General features: G+C 35.6%; 1 protein-coding gene across 1 annotated transcript; it reads left to right on the plus strand.

The window, feature by feature from the left end:
• Positions 1-7633: 7633 nt before the first annotated feature.
• Positions 7634-15740, plus strand: ngdn (neuroguidin, EIF4E binding protein). Its single transcript, XM_083530315.1, has 11 exons — positions 7634-7704; positions 8680-8739; positions 9097-9168; positions 9285-9422; positions 11153-11237; positions 11722-11774; positions 11881-11998; positions 12889-13063; positions 14851-14998; positions 15499-15562; positions 15646-15740. The coding sequence occupies exons 1-11, from the start codon at positions 7681-7683 to the stop codon at positions 15663-15665; spliced, it is 957 nt and encodes a 318-aa protein (XP_083386441.1). The 5' UTR covers positions 7634-7680; the 3' UTR covers positions 15666-15740.
• The last annotated feature ends 4 nt before the right edge of the window (positions 15741-15744 follow it).

Below are 15744 nucleotides of genomic sequence, written 5' to 3' on the forward strand. Positions count from 1 at the left end.
CAGAAAGGGATTCTGACTCATACATGACTGACAGGTCAGAATTTCCACGTTTAATTAAGACATTGGCTATTGATGTCTTCTGAAGAATGGAAGAGGGAGGATGGGATTGATAAGTGGATGAAAGGGCATTTAGGTGCCACTCAGCGTCTTTTCTCCCCAAGTTTACAGTAAACACAGGGTCGTCTCAGCCTCTTCCCAACACTCAAGGGATGGAAATAAGGAAGCGCCTCAAGCTTTTTGTCTCTCTAAAGTCCTTCACATTGTTTAAGGGGTGTTTCATATTCATGGACACCAATTACGTGCACAAGAATGGCACGGTTGTTCTCTGAAAACCAATCCACATAAGACAGAGTTAAAACATTTTAATGTGATAGCAAAATGACTAGTATTAATATAGTTTATTAGAAATTGGCATTTCTATCACAGATACACAATAATGTGTTTTTAACACCTTATGATTTAATATCCTGTTAAACCACCTTTAGCAGCAATAACTTTAAGTAATAGTCAGAGTATTTGTAAAACATGTATTTCAAATATAAAATAGGTTTTTGTAATTTAGATTTGATAGGGTTGATGAAAATGGCTTCAAATTTTGTATCAAAATACTTTTGATATTTTTGAAGTTCGAATGTACTGTAAAATAATTCATAAGAAGTCTAAATGATGACATCATAAAAATGCGGCCTCTGATCGGTGCCTACTCAGTATTTTGCCAAGATTTATTGAGATCAGAATAGAAAATTTCATCATATGGAAGAAGATGGTAAAAGTAAGAAATGTACAGGTTGCCAGATTTCTAATAGGTGTCCAAGGATTGATAAATAAATATTTGATTGTTTACAGGGATTATGTATGTAAATATTTAATCTGTTAACTGGTTGCATATGTCAGATTTATTGCGTGAGAGAAAAGCTGTTGCTATTAAACATTGTTTACTTAATCAACTGAGTCGGTGTGATGGTGAAGGAACAGATCAAATAGGCCAATTGATGGAAGGTTTGTGAAGAAATTTTCATGCTCCCTTGTAAAAGTATTTTTTAGCATTCTTAAAACATAAAAATACAGTAGTTTAGTTTGATAGTTCAGCTGCTGTATTTTGTAGTTTATTTTGCTACACTTAAATTGCCAACTCAATGCCCAGTTATTGTGGCTGTGAAGCGAAGCGAAATCATCAACCCTGTACCACTGACTGTGTTTAGTTTTTGCCAAATGTGGTTCTGGGCATTATGTCCAAACTTCTCACGTTTGTCTCATCAGTGCAAATTAAATTGTTCTTGAAGACTTGTGGTTTGTTCAGATGCAACTTTGTAAACCTAATCTGGGCTGGCATGTTCAATTTTAGAAAGAAGAGTCTTTCTTCTGGCAACCTTTCCAAACAAACCAGACTAATTTTCAAACTGTATTGTCATGCCACATTTAACATGCAAATGCCTGTAGATCCAGAGATGTAACTGGGATTTGCAATTTCTCTAAACATTGCATGGTCTGACCCCTGGGTGAATTTTCTATGACTTCCACACCTGAGAATTTTGACAACTGCCTTAAATTTCTCCATGTGTGTTTGAAAATGGCCTTGAACCCTTTCCAGATTGATGGGCAGTAACAATTGTTCTCTAAGATGCTGTTGTTTTATCTCCTTGGCATTGTGTTAACACACCTGAATGCTCCAAACCAACAACCTGCTAAAATGTGGGCTTTTACAGAGGTGGTCACATTTGCTGATAAACAGGTAATTAAGCGCATTTGATTAGCAGCATCGAGCTGCTACTTAGCCTCTTAATTTCCAGAAGCAGTAAGGATTTATTTATTTTATACACATGACTTTTCAATTTCTACTTCATTTTTGTCAAATAATGACACGAAATAAATTGTCATGTTGTTCATCTGAGTTTGTATTTACCAAATCATTTTTATTATGTCCTGATCAGTAAAACGCAAATAGTTGCTAGTTCTTATTGATGCTTATTTGTAGATAACAACCACACAATGTATACAACTACAAAAATTGTAATTGTAGGTTTACTACAAACACTATAACTATGCTTGTATTAATATTCTATGCTAATGCATAATATATACTTGTAAAAAAAAAAAACAAGAAAAAAAAACACCTACTGGTCCATAGAAAGGTTCACTAGGTGGACAGTAGTGACATTTTATTTTAGTGTGTTAAACAGAGTATCTAAATACATTCTAAAGGTACATGTTTATCTAAGTTTACTGCAAGTATATTAGTACTGATGAACACTAGTGTATAGAGCAACCAACCAAACATCAAATATACACACGTTGACGTTTGATAAGCTAGCATGTTGGAGTCAACTTGAAGGGTAGTTTGCAGTACTTAAAGTATGTATTTGATTTAGCAGGTCTTTGCAAGAAACCTTTAAGTACATTGCAGCAGATGAAATAGACTAGAGTGAGTTTTTGTTGTTGTTGTTGATTAATACAGTGGAATAAAATTTGCCTCTGAAGCTTGTTTTTATATGCAATAAATACACTTGTCTGCTTGTATCAGTCCATATTGTTTTTGAAATGTAATGTAAGCAAGATAATCAGTATAGGATTATAGGATGGTCAGGAATTATTGAGGAAAGTAGTTGAAGTGATTGAACTGTACAGAATTAGACTTCTTATCAAACACCGATCATGAGAATAAATGACTGTTAAAACGTATCAATGAGCAAAATAGATCAGTTTGTTTGGCACGTCATACTGTATTTGTACAACAATATCATTAGATAGAAGATAGAAATGTAGTTTGAATAAATGACTAAATAACTAACTAAGTATTAATAACTAATGATCTTAGATACGGATATTTTGAGGTGAATATCAATGGAATTCCCACAAAGTAGTCACAAAACCCCGATTGATTGTCTTTTAATAAATATAAGCCTGGCCAACTAAGACAAATGACTTGTGTTTGATCTGTTTATAAAGGTCGGTATGTTCAGGCAAGTTTGCTTTTCAAGCTTTATTGCTTGTGATCTGAGCTACAGAAACAGCCACGGGGCGTCTTTCTCTCTCGGCATGAATATGTGTTAATATATTTGTTAATGTCCGTGTGAGAAACAGTAAAAGGACACTTAGAGCTCTTTTGACATTTAGTGTGTCTTTATCTTCTTCCTCTTTGTAACCGAAAGCCAAACACAAGGCAAAGCTGTTGGAATCACCGCACTCGGTCAGAGGTCGACAGTTTAACACCAGGGTCTTGGTTTTTTCAACCTTTTGCAATTCATTTTCTCCAGAGGACAACCTACAGGATTTTTTCCCTTAATTTTTTTAAAGCACTTTTCTTATAGAGTGATACATCTTATACAGTAACAACAATTAAATCACCCTTAGACAACTGTCCTAATACAATTCAGGCTTCACATTAAACAGATTGAATACATTCATCAACGGAATAAACAAATCGTATTATTGGTAAAAGTAAAATTCTGTATATTTTCATTCGAATCAAACCAATTCATGAGACCCATGTGGGTAGAGGTCGGGGCTTGCTTGGGGTTCATCCTGGAAGAAACCATGCCCACCTGGAGTCAAATGTTTAATTACAGGATAAAGGTAATCAATCAGAATAAGTCTGTATTGATTTGCAGTGAGGCTTCACTCAAGTGGACACAAACCCTGCCAGTAAAATCTTACAGCACAACAGAGCCACTGGGTCGCTCGTTTATTCACCAGTCTGTAGACATTAACCCTAGAAATACTCTGAAACATATATTAGAATAAATATAGGAAAACACACAGCATATAAACATATTAATAGAATAGTCTGTATGGTAAAGAAAAAGATTTCCCTTGAGATCAGTGCAGCTTTTTTTTTGTTTTGTTTCACATTCAGTTGCAAACATATGAGTGAAGAACCTAGACATGTAGAGCAAAGAGTTTTTGGGAACAGGCCATTATGTATAAACATACATGTGTGTGGGTGTGGGTGTGATTAAAGGTCCAGACACTGATTCATTTGCTATTCCTGTAAGGTCCATCATAGTGAAATGTTTAACAGGAAGGACAGTGGCTTTTCAAGGCCACCCAACCACTGACCGAAACAGGACCCTCTGACGGGAACATAAATATACCAACTTACTAAACAACAGCAATTTGCTTTATAATGCTAACAAGATTTATTATTCAAACAGTGTGTAATATTATATTATTATGCAGTATTGTGACATGGAAATCTTTTATCCAGTTACAGCAATGTACTTAAGGATAATAAATTGCATGTCAGAAAATTAGCTTATACACTAATATAGTGATTCTCAACTGGTTTGATCATTAGACCCCCATGTTCCCATAGTCATTATTAAATTAAATTCATTTTTATTTGTACAGCCCGTTTAACAAGGACATTGTCTCAAATCGGCTTTACAGAGTTAAAGCGGTTATAAAGTTGTATAAAAGAGAGTATAAGTTTACTGCCTATACATTTGTTCCTTATAACTGTAAAGTTTATCCCTAATGAAAACGGTAAGGAAAAACTCCCTGAGATGGCATGAGGAAGAAACCTTGAGAAGAACCAGACTGAAAAGGGAATCCGTCCTCCTCTGGGTGGCACCGAATGTCCATTCGTTACAATTCATCGTTGATGTGGTGCGCAGTAATAAGCACTTAAATGCAAAACTGTTCATGCAACCTGGTCCTGAGCCTTTGTAGTAGATGATATTAATTACAGTCCAAATCCATCCTCAAAGTTTTCAAATTGTTAGGAATTTGTGAAAGCAAAAATCGCTAATAGTATAAATAAACAGTATTATATGAAAATGATAATAAATAGCAGTCCAGAAGTTAGTAAGATGGTATCAACCACCATAGTCAGCAAAACTATAAAAGGAAAAAGGAAAAGAAAACTACAGTTACCATTGTAAATATTATGGTGTGGATGTAGTAGTTTACTAGTTAAATTATTGCACTTTGGATCGAAAGGTCATGAGTTCAAATCTCAGCACCACTAACTGCTTAACCCTCAACTGCTCAATTGTAAATCGCTCTGAGAAAGCCATTTGCCAAATACTGTAAATGTAAAATACACAACAGGAACTGATTAATAATCAATAAGTAGAATAGACATCACAACCTGTAATGGTAGACTGATGAAAAAACACAACTTTTCTTGTTTATATGATTTGAAATGATTTGCCCTACAGTGTGGACTTCTTTTTCTATTAAAAAAATAATGTGGTCCCCTCCTTTCATACACATGTTATGGTGCTCGAATGCATCAAGATAAGCAACTTGTGTGAGCCATGACATCACTTTTCTCCATGAAAACCAATGAAAAACAACTGAATATGCTCAGATCCCAGGCTTTAAAAAAAAAAAACGACGTTTTCTTTTACACTTTCATCAACTGCCACCATATTCTTTTCTGTCATTAATAAATGCTAATTATTGTTTTACATATTCAGGGTCATATTTGTGCTTTGACATATTTATTGCTTAGGAAAATGATGATTTCACTTTGACAACACACTTCGAGATCCACTTTTGGGTCGTAACCCACCGATTGAGAAACACTGCAATATGCTAAAAAATAGTATATTAACTTTTATGAGCTTCATATTGTACATTTCTCACATCATTCAGAATCAGAATCAGGTTTAATGGCCAAGTGTGTTGGACACACACGTAAGGAAATTAGTTCCAGCTGTTAGTGACTCTAAAAGTACAGACATAAATAAAACTATACATTCAGCTTGGACTATACGAGACAATACAGACAACACAAAAACAATGTGAGACAATATAGACAGTATGAGTATTAAATACAGATTATAAGACAGATCAGTGATGTACATAAAGTTTAGGAGTTCATGGTGGTGCAAAAAACAGTATTGTGCTTCAGGTACGATAAAGAGTTACTTTACAACTTTGTACAATATACAGCAGCCATAGTGTGTGTAACATATACGGATAATGTGACGACTGACAGTTCTGATATTGCAGTACTTGTAGATATGATATGAAGCAGGGAATATATTTATGGTGAGTTGTTAATGAGGCTGAATGCCTGGAGAAGGAAACTGTTCCTGCGTCTGGCAGTTTTGTTGAACAAAGTTTCTCTAATACATTAGCAAATAAATTACAGTTAATCGAATCCTAAACAATCTTATATGTACCTCAAGATTGTTTATTATAGAGCATTTATTACCATATTATTACATGAATATGCCATATATTAAAAATTGCATGTAATTAAAATGATTTGTTAGACTTCATAGATATACCAAACAACACTGGATTGTGTAGCATTGATTAAATAGGAAACACTTTTTTTTATTGATTATTTATCAATAATCATAAAATGATTTTATAAAAAACGGATAAGCGGGAGAAAATGAATGAATGAATGAATGATTTTATAAAAAGTGAGATTGTAAGAGATGAGATAAATATAGAAATGGCTGATGATGTTCTTTGTTGTTTCTGTAGATCTTTTTTGATGTTATAGTTAATCTGGGTCTCTGGATGCACTGATCTCCCCTAGAAATGCCGACTTTCAGCATAAACAATATATTAGTATTTAAAATGCTTGTACAATATATATGTAATACTAGATTACAACTCCATAATCTATATTCACTTTCCATTTCAATATTTTCCAGTATTTTTATTCTTATTGTTTCTGTCTTTTACTGTTCCTGACTAATACCCTAACACAAGGTTTATCTCACATTAACACTATGGGCTTATCCTCACCTTAAAGCTTTATCCTTTCTCTCAACTCCTATTCTCCATCTGTCACTTTTCTGCTCTAATCCTAGTGTTTTTCTCTTTTTCCGGTTTGTGCTTTGCAGCTCAGAACAGTGTGAGGAGTCCGTATGGCTCCTGGTGATTAGGTGTTTTTTAATGCCATCTAGCGGCTACAGTTTAAACTGCAGTCTGGGTTGCAAAAGGCAATTTGATCAAATAAAAACTAATATAGAACAAATCAATAAAAAATGTGTATTTCATTAAGAAAGATACGAAAGACAAAATAATGCTGAAAAAAATTATATATTTATATAAAAAAAAAGAATGATATGCAGATATTGTACAGCAGGATATAATAAGTAATAATGGTGATGATAATAATAATAATAATAATAATAATAATAATAATAATAATAATAATAATAATAATAATAATAACAACATACTTAGAAATTAGTTTATTAGAGGGACAGCGCATGTAGAATGTTTTGGTGACAAGGTGAGGGAGGCGAGATTAAGATGGTTTGGACATGTGCAGAGGAGGGATATGAGTTATATCGGTAGGAGGATGAAGCCACCAGGTAGGAGGAAAAGGGGCGACCCCTAATGGTAGATGCCAAAAGAAGAAGAAGAAGAAGGAGAAGAAGAAGAAGGAGAAGAAGGAGAAGAAGAAGAAGAAGAAGAAGTAGAACAACATATATTATAACATAACATATAACATGATATATTTTATATTTCTACTTTATAAACTCTTATAAGACCAAAATTGTATACATTTTAAAATAATTGTAAATTACCAAACCCCTTAATGGTTTGTATATCATATATATATATGTGTGTGTGTGTGTGTGTGTGTGTGTGTGTGTGTGTGTGTGTGTGTGTGTGTGTGTGTGTGTGTGTGTGAGAGAGAGAGAGAGAGAGAGAGAGAGCGTGCAGAAAAATGCGAATGTCCCATTAGAACTGCCGTAGTTCAAGATGGCTGCCCCCGCTGAACAGAACGTGAGTTGTGCTTCCTCCATAAATAATCAAGTTAACAAAGTTAATATGTACATACGATAATAGATACAAACATATAATTACGTATGTCGATACATTTGTGTCTCCACTTGGAAATACATCCAAATTCGTTAATGCAGAGGTTAACTAGTGCATTAAACTGGCCGTGTGGAACGAGCACATTGCTAACAAACTGCGTGAAGCTAAACTAATAGAAAAAAAGGTCTGAATAGATTCATTCAAAAAACCACAATGGACCAGTAAAAATAACGTATTAATAATTTTAATAAGTATTATTATATATTACATTAGTATGTAATAAAAATGACGTAAAATGAGTGAACTGTTTCAGGCACTTTGTTAAAATCTTAAAAAAATAATTAATAATTAGGTTACAAACTCTGTGTGTTACAAATGTTTTGTGTGACATTTAAAATGAACATTAAATATGTTGATCTGCACTAATTTTATATACAGAGTATATAAGTATACCTTTACTACAATATATTATAACTATCCTAAAGCTATACTATAATTCAATTTATACTGTGATATACTACACTATAACATATACTACACTATAATAGACCATAACTGACCTATAACTACAGAATAATATATATTATACTGTAGTTATAGGTTATACTATACCTTGTGTACGTCCACATTTTTCACGTTATGTCAAAAACCTACTGATTGTAACACTCTAATTTAATATAAAACAGCTATCGAGTGTTGTATAACAGCAGTCCCTAATCTTTTTACATATTTAAACACAAAAACGTGCATATAATATTTCTTTTTCATTTATATGGTAATTAAATAAAAATTATGAAGTTTTTATTATTTCAGCACGGCTCGGTACTAGACAGGTGCCCAGTGATTTTGAACCCCCTCTGTATATTATTTTGCTATTATTTATATATTCATCTATTTATTTCGTTGCCAGGTTTATCAGTTTCACTCTTTCTTTTATAGGACGTGATCGAGGATGATCTGCCTAAAGCAGTGCAACTTCTCAACACACTCACTCAACAGGTTTGGAATGAAGTGGTTCCTAATCCTGCTTTTTTTGTAGTTCCACTTTTTAGCACATTTTACTGTGTTGTGATTTCAATCAGCAGAAATGGGTGACATAAAATCATAACCTCTTGAGTCATCGAACTGTAAAAGGATGAAAGTTCTCTGGATGTAATTTTATGTATCACGGAATCAATATATCTATCATCAGATACAATACAAATCAGGCAACTATGCAGTGATTGTAGTGTGTTTTGTATTATTCACACATCCATCATACATACTATCTTAGTACTCAAGTATTTATACTATTTAACTAAATTTGTAGTAGTTTATTCTAAACCAAAGAATACAAAAATGTTCTCGCAATTTCAGGTTGCATTTGTTACAAGCCACGTTCAAAATTTGATCAAGAAAATCCAGAATAAAATGTATCCAACTTCTAAGGTAAAATTTTGGCCCTATAAACCAACATATTTTCTCTTAAACAATAATAACTGCAAATAACATTATTTGATGTGATGATAGTTTATGTTTAACGTTATTATAACAATTATTTACAGGGTTTGTCCTTTCTGGACCTGCGATACCACCTGCTGCTATTTTACCTTCAAGATGTTGTACATTTGATGAGCATTAAAGCAGATGGCCAAAGTTTGAAGGACAACGGGGCCATCGACAGGCTGGTCACCATAAGAACGGTCAGGTTCTCTCCGTGTTTTACATGAATACGCTGAAATTTAAAAGTAGTGAGGAATCGGTTTAGTTTAATAACTGTTTGTTTGTGAATCCGTTTACTAGTGTTAGTATGCAGTTAGTATGGTTAAAATTTGCCACAACAAACTTTGGTTTGGGGAAAACCAGTCTGAAAGCTTTAAACTGTTTCATAAGCTGGATGATAGAAAGAAAGAGAAGAAGTAGAAGGAAAGATTGAATGACAGAGAGATTCTTATTCTTTCTCAGTGAAAAAAAAAGCAGATTGAGATAGCAAGTGATACAAGTAGCTAGATAGAGAGAATGTGCTTCGTAGCAAGACAGAAGCAGGGAAAGAGTGCTACATGTAGAGAATCTGTGACCTATTTATTAATAATTATTAATTAAAACTTCAAAACATTTAAGACGCTCTGGGTAAAGTCTATTTCTAAATACCCAACACTGTCTCACGGTATTTTGTGATTTAGTCACAAACATGTTCATTGACACGAATTTCCCTCGTGTCACTCAACACGACTGCCTTCGTCTGGCTCCGTCTCTATAGCAGTGAAGGCAGAGGATCATGGGTAATGCTGACAGAAATGGGAATTCCCCCCCCCCCCCCATTTTTATCAGAGAATAAGGCAGGAAATTTAGAGTTAGGTTAAAACTGTAATAAACGTGTGTGTCTCTAATTAACCGGGAGAATATATTTACTGTATTTTGACTAGAAGGAACCACTGACGATGGTATTTAATAGCGAGTAGCTTCTCGAATATGAAGCAATAAAAAAAGGATAAAATCTCCTGCTTAAATGTTGAGTAATGGTGCTTGAAGATAAAAAAAAAAATCTATAACAAACGAGAGAAAAAAACAATGCAGCGTCTGTGGTATCCAGTGTCAGAAAGAAAACTTTGGCGGAGGCACCAGAAATACTTCCTATTGAAATACATTACATAGAAAGTCGTCCTCAGTGACACGAAGAAAAAAAAAAGAGAGGGATGTGGACTGGGCTGTAATGCCTTAAATGTAAATGTAGAGAGAAAGAGTGAGGCGCATGCAGGCGTGTGGGAGTTTCGGTGGTTGGAGTTTGAAATCTTGAACATTCCAAATCATACTCTGAATGGGAAATTTGGGGGAATTTTGATGATCCATTACAGGAAAAACATGTCCGGTCATGTAGAAAACAAATGCAGCTCGACGACTGCTGAGTTTTAAATGTAGCCTGGAAGGTTTTCATTTTTCAGGTTGTCTCAATGGGAATTTGGGCAACTTTGAAGTTTTGTAACAGAATAATATAAATTTTAATACGTTACATCTTAGTTACATACATGTTACATATTTACATAACAGGACAACACATTAAGGCAGTTTAGTGCATGTAGATCGTAGTAGCATTTAGAAATTTTGGGTCTTGGGATGATGATGATCATAATAATAGAATAATAATAATAAGTATAAGGACTAAACTGGCTAAAGTTTAATTAGTGTTAAAACTGATATATATATATATATATATATATATATATATATATATATATATATATATATATATATATATATATATAATTTTTTTTTTTACAAATACATTAACAAAATGTGAGGTTGCCATGCCAAAGAAAATAAATATATTGCCACTACATGCAGTATATGGCAATGTTTTATTGTTTCTCTGAAGCCTGTACTTAACATAGATTTCTGTTCCCACAGACATTAAACTTTCTTTTGTTTCCTGCAGATTCTTGAGAAGATGCGTCCCCTCGATCAGAAGCTGAAATATCAGATCGATAAATTAGTGCGCACTGCTGTGACTGGCAGCCTGGGTAAGGCATCTCTGGTTTAAGGAAAAGAAGACCAGAGTTTCTTCTAGATGTGAAGCAGCATGAGTCAGAAATCCTGGAATGATACTAGTAAAGGCCATGCATCATGGACCCTACATACGGATTCCTCTCGTTTAACATGTCAGCAGCAAATTAAATGGAAACCCAGGTTTCCTTCCGGCATTTTTGGAGGAAGAAACACATACACAAGTCCTTGATCACGTTTATCTTGTAATAAAGCATTTCTATGCTGATGGCAGTCTTGTCCAGGAAGAGTCTGCCTCTATTAACAGTGTAGTGGATGCTCACTGAATGGCTTTAAGGGCATATAAATGCTGTAAATTATATATTATTGTCGCATTCAGCAATTCTTTTTGCAATTCTTTCCTTTAATTATTCACCTATTTGCATATCATCAAAGTTGTAGTGTTGGTATAAAAACTACATAGCATTGTTCTAATGAATCTGATTTTCTCCTGACCCACAGCCGAGAACGATCCTTTACATTTCCGTCCAAATCCTGATAATCTCATCAGCAAGGTAAAGTTGTTACCCGGAGCTCATCATTTGACTGTGATATAAGCATTTAATAATATTAAGAACAAGGGTTATATTTTGGTATCTTTATTTTTTTTTTTTGCCACAGCTTGATCAGTCTGAGGAATCTGATGATGATGGTGATGGAAATGCAAAAGATTCTGTGAAAAAGGTGGCCCCCAAAGCCAGGAAATACGTCCCTCCAAAGATTGCCCCGATGCATTATGGTAAGTAGTTTCAAATTATTTGTAAGCAATGGGTCACGGTTAAACGTGAGCTCTGTAGGATTTCACTGGGTTATAAAGCATTGACCATAGTAAAGGTCGTGGATTTTACCGATACCTATAGCTAGGTTGGATCATACTTGCCTCCATGTACAATAGTACTGAACTTTATTGCAAAAATAAAACCAGCACTAAATCACAAAAAATTTTCCAAATAAAAATGAATATATTAATAAATGTATAAATGTTTATAATAATAAATGATCAAATTAAAAATAGCGCTCTCCCGTGTAAAATCAAACAGCATGTGGCGCCTGTGATTTGCCTCTAGAGGCTGCTCTGGTAAAGCTAGCGGACCGGAAACCGGAAAAACTATCGGTATGGATTTTTTTTGCAGATAGACGATAGTTCCAGCATTTCACTATCGTTGCCAATGAATCGGTCGACCTCTAGATCATAGTCCTGTCTAGTCAAGTGTAAACAAACGTTACACAATAAGCAGGTTGAAGATCTTTCAAGCGCAGTAGTTAAAATTGGATAACATAAATAAGGTGATGTAAGCTGTGGTTTCATACATGTTTCTTAATAACTAACTCAGCCAAGCACACTATATCTGCTCTTTCATCATTGTAAGAATGACATTTTTGGGAACTTCTCAACCAACAAGGTGCTTGAATACTTTTTTCCTGGTGGGAAGGGGTTTGATGTAATAAAGACTTCATGTTGGGATTCATCTGCTTCTTCTCGTACCAACCTTCCAACCTTAATGTTCAGTCCTCAGTATTGGTACATAGAGCATTTAATTAAATCTTACCTGTAAATCACAGTAAGTTTATGGACAATGTTTATTTTTTTCCTGAAACTTTGTACTCTTTCTTTTTTTCACGTTTCAGATGGTGACCTGACAGATGCCGATCGGCGGAAGGAGCTTGTGGACAAACGCAAGAAAGCGGCGTTCCGCAGCTCAGTGATCGGGGAGCTCAGGCAGCAGTACAGCGATGCGCCTGAGGAAATCCGCGATCGCCAAGACTTTCAGACTGAGCGAGACATCCGAGAGGAACAGCACAGGTGAGGAGATATGATGTAATGTAGGTGCCGAACAGCTCGGTCACATTCTGTGTCCGTTTGCTTGATTCTGGAATTAAATGTAGAAATTTAATGGTAGTCGTTGACGCTTAACATCAAATCGCGATTCAATTGTCCGTTTTCTGTAAACTCTACAGTAGATTCTAAGTGTGATATCTTGATAAGCTGAACTTCTCAAGCAAGCCGGGACATCAAATGATCAAAAAAAAAATTTTGTGTTGACCAAAAAAGTGCTTTGTGCCGATTTTCTGTGGTATTGATTGTTTTATTATTTAATAGGAATGAACCCAAAATATTCTTTTGGTGTTTTTGGTGCAAAGCGCATCAGCGAATCATTTTGGTTTTCATAAAACCACTTAGTGAGACTACACAGCTTTTTCCACACAATTGCGAACGTAACTTGTACCAGAATACTTCAATGTTAAATTGCTATCAGCAAAATGCATAAAGTATGGCAGTTCTGTTAATACAGGGTGGTAAAGTGAAAGGGGGGGGGGGGGGGGATTTTGGAACTCATTCAGAACCCCTTGCTATTAGTTAAAATGGTGCGCTGCCCCACGAGCGTTCACTGTATAACCTTCTATAAGAATGGCAATGGTGCGAGTGCTGCGCAAAGGGAATTTCGGCGTCAATACCAGTAAGGACGTTATGATCGTGTCCCGTCTCGAAGAAACGGGTTCGGCCTTGAAAAAGAATTCTTCATGTAGTGTTCAAACGCTGAAATTCCCTTCGCGTAGCACTCACACTATCGATATCCTTATAGGTTTTACAGTGAACGCCCGTTGCGCACCACTCCACTGCTCCATTATAACTAATGGCAAGAGGCTCTAAGCGTGATCGTACCGGTTTTAAACAATTGCAGACACCTCAGGGTTGCCAAGTCCTAATTACCAAAAATGTCCCTTTTCCCTGCACATTGTACAATAGAGTACATTGTTAAATTGCACAAACCTAGCATGCATCAGCTACAACTGCTATTCGGCTTAATTCCATATAAGAACCCCAAACCTGGCACCAGTTGCATTAACGTTTACATTGTACACTGACCAGACGTCATTTTATGGTCATCAATCGGACATTAACATTATGACCACCTGCCTAATATTGTGTTGGTCCCCCTTTTGCTGCCAGAAAAGTTCTGACCCATCGAGCAGAAACAGCATTAACTTCTTTAGTAATTTCAGCTACAAGAATTCGTTTGTTGGATCGGACCACACCCGCCAGCCTTCTCTCCCCACGTGCCTCAAGGAGCCTCGGCCACCCATGACCCTGTCGCCGGTTCACCACTGTTCCTACCATGGAGCACTGCGGACCAGAACATCCCACAAGAGCTGCAGTTTTGGAGATGCTCTGACCCAGTTGTCACAATTTGGCCCTCGTCTTACTCACTCAAATCCTTACGCTTGCCCATTTTTCCTGCTTCTTAGACATCAACTTTGAGGACAGAATGTTCACTTGCTGCCTAATATCCCACACGCTAACAGGTGCCATGATGAAGAGATAATCGATGTTATTCACTTCACCGCTCATAATGTTATGTCATGTTATGCCTGATTGGTGTAGATGCAAAAGTTCCTGCTGTGCACCCCTGTGGTTTGATGAGCAGATCACATTCTGACTGTTTACACCCGTTTTGGGATTTAGGAGCTTGTTCTAAAATAATTTTTAGTTCAATACATCATTCTCTCCGTATGACTCAGTGTTTGTTGTGTCTGTGTGACGACTATAACAGACACGTTCATTACTTTTTTTTTTGTTTCACATCTCAGGAAAAACTACGAGGAATCTATGATGGTGCGTCTAAGCGTCCCACGAGAACAGAAAGCCAGGAAGAGACGCATGATGGGAATGTCCTCGCAGCTGAAGAGCATCACACACTTTGGTGACATCACAGCACTGACTGGTGGAGAGGCACAGGTGAGTGAGATGGACAGTTTGGTGCATGGATTTGCAAGAATATAGATTTATGTGGAGGTTATTAAACTTGAAAAGGAAATATGCAAATGTTTTGAATGTAAGTGCTTCATTAGATAATTCCCTGTATGTAACATGTTGGTCATGAAATTCACTCTATGGGGATTTCCATGAAGATTCTTTTGGAAGATTAACAGATTGTGTTTCTTCTTTTGGCGAAATGGAAACAGTATGTTGTAGTTTTTACACCATGACAAAGAAGCAGCCTTTAGGGCAGTAATGTCCAGCTGAAACTCTGTACACCAACAGTACAAAGCCCCACGATGGACAGACAAAGCTCCAGATTTTCCACAAAGTATTTGCACTTGCAGCAAAAATAACAAACAAAAAAACACCCCAGTGTTGAGTTTCTTCTGGAGTCTAACTACACTAATTGCACAAGTTTTGGGAAAACTAGACCTGAAGACAAAATTGGATTTAGAGTATGGTGTTTTTCATTTTAGGATTTGGATCATTCCAGACCTAAGAAAAAGAAGAAATTGCTGAAGAAGAAAAACAAAAAGAAGAGTAAGTTACATTCTTTCCTTAACAGACATTGCTATCAAATCTTATATTTGAATTCATTCGTTTCTACTTTCCCCATTTTTCAGTGTTCAAGAAACGCAAGTAGAGGTTTTCTGTATCTGGAATGAGATGGTTTGCATTTGTCTACATCTTCAAAATAAAAAAAATAAAATCATCCCCATTTT

This window comes from Silurus aristotelis (assembly GCF_946808225.1).
Source record: "Silurus aristotelis genome assembly, chromosome: 25".
NCBI classification, from domain to species: domain Eukaryota; kingdom Metazoa; phylum Chordata; class Actinopteri; order Siluriformes; family Siluridae; genus Silurus; species Silurus aristotelis.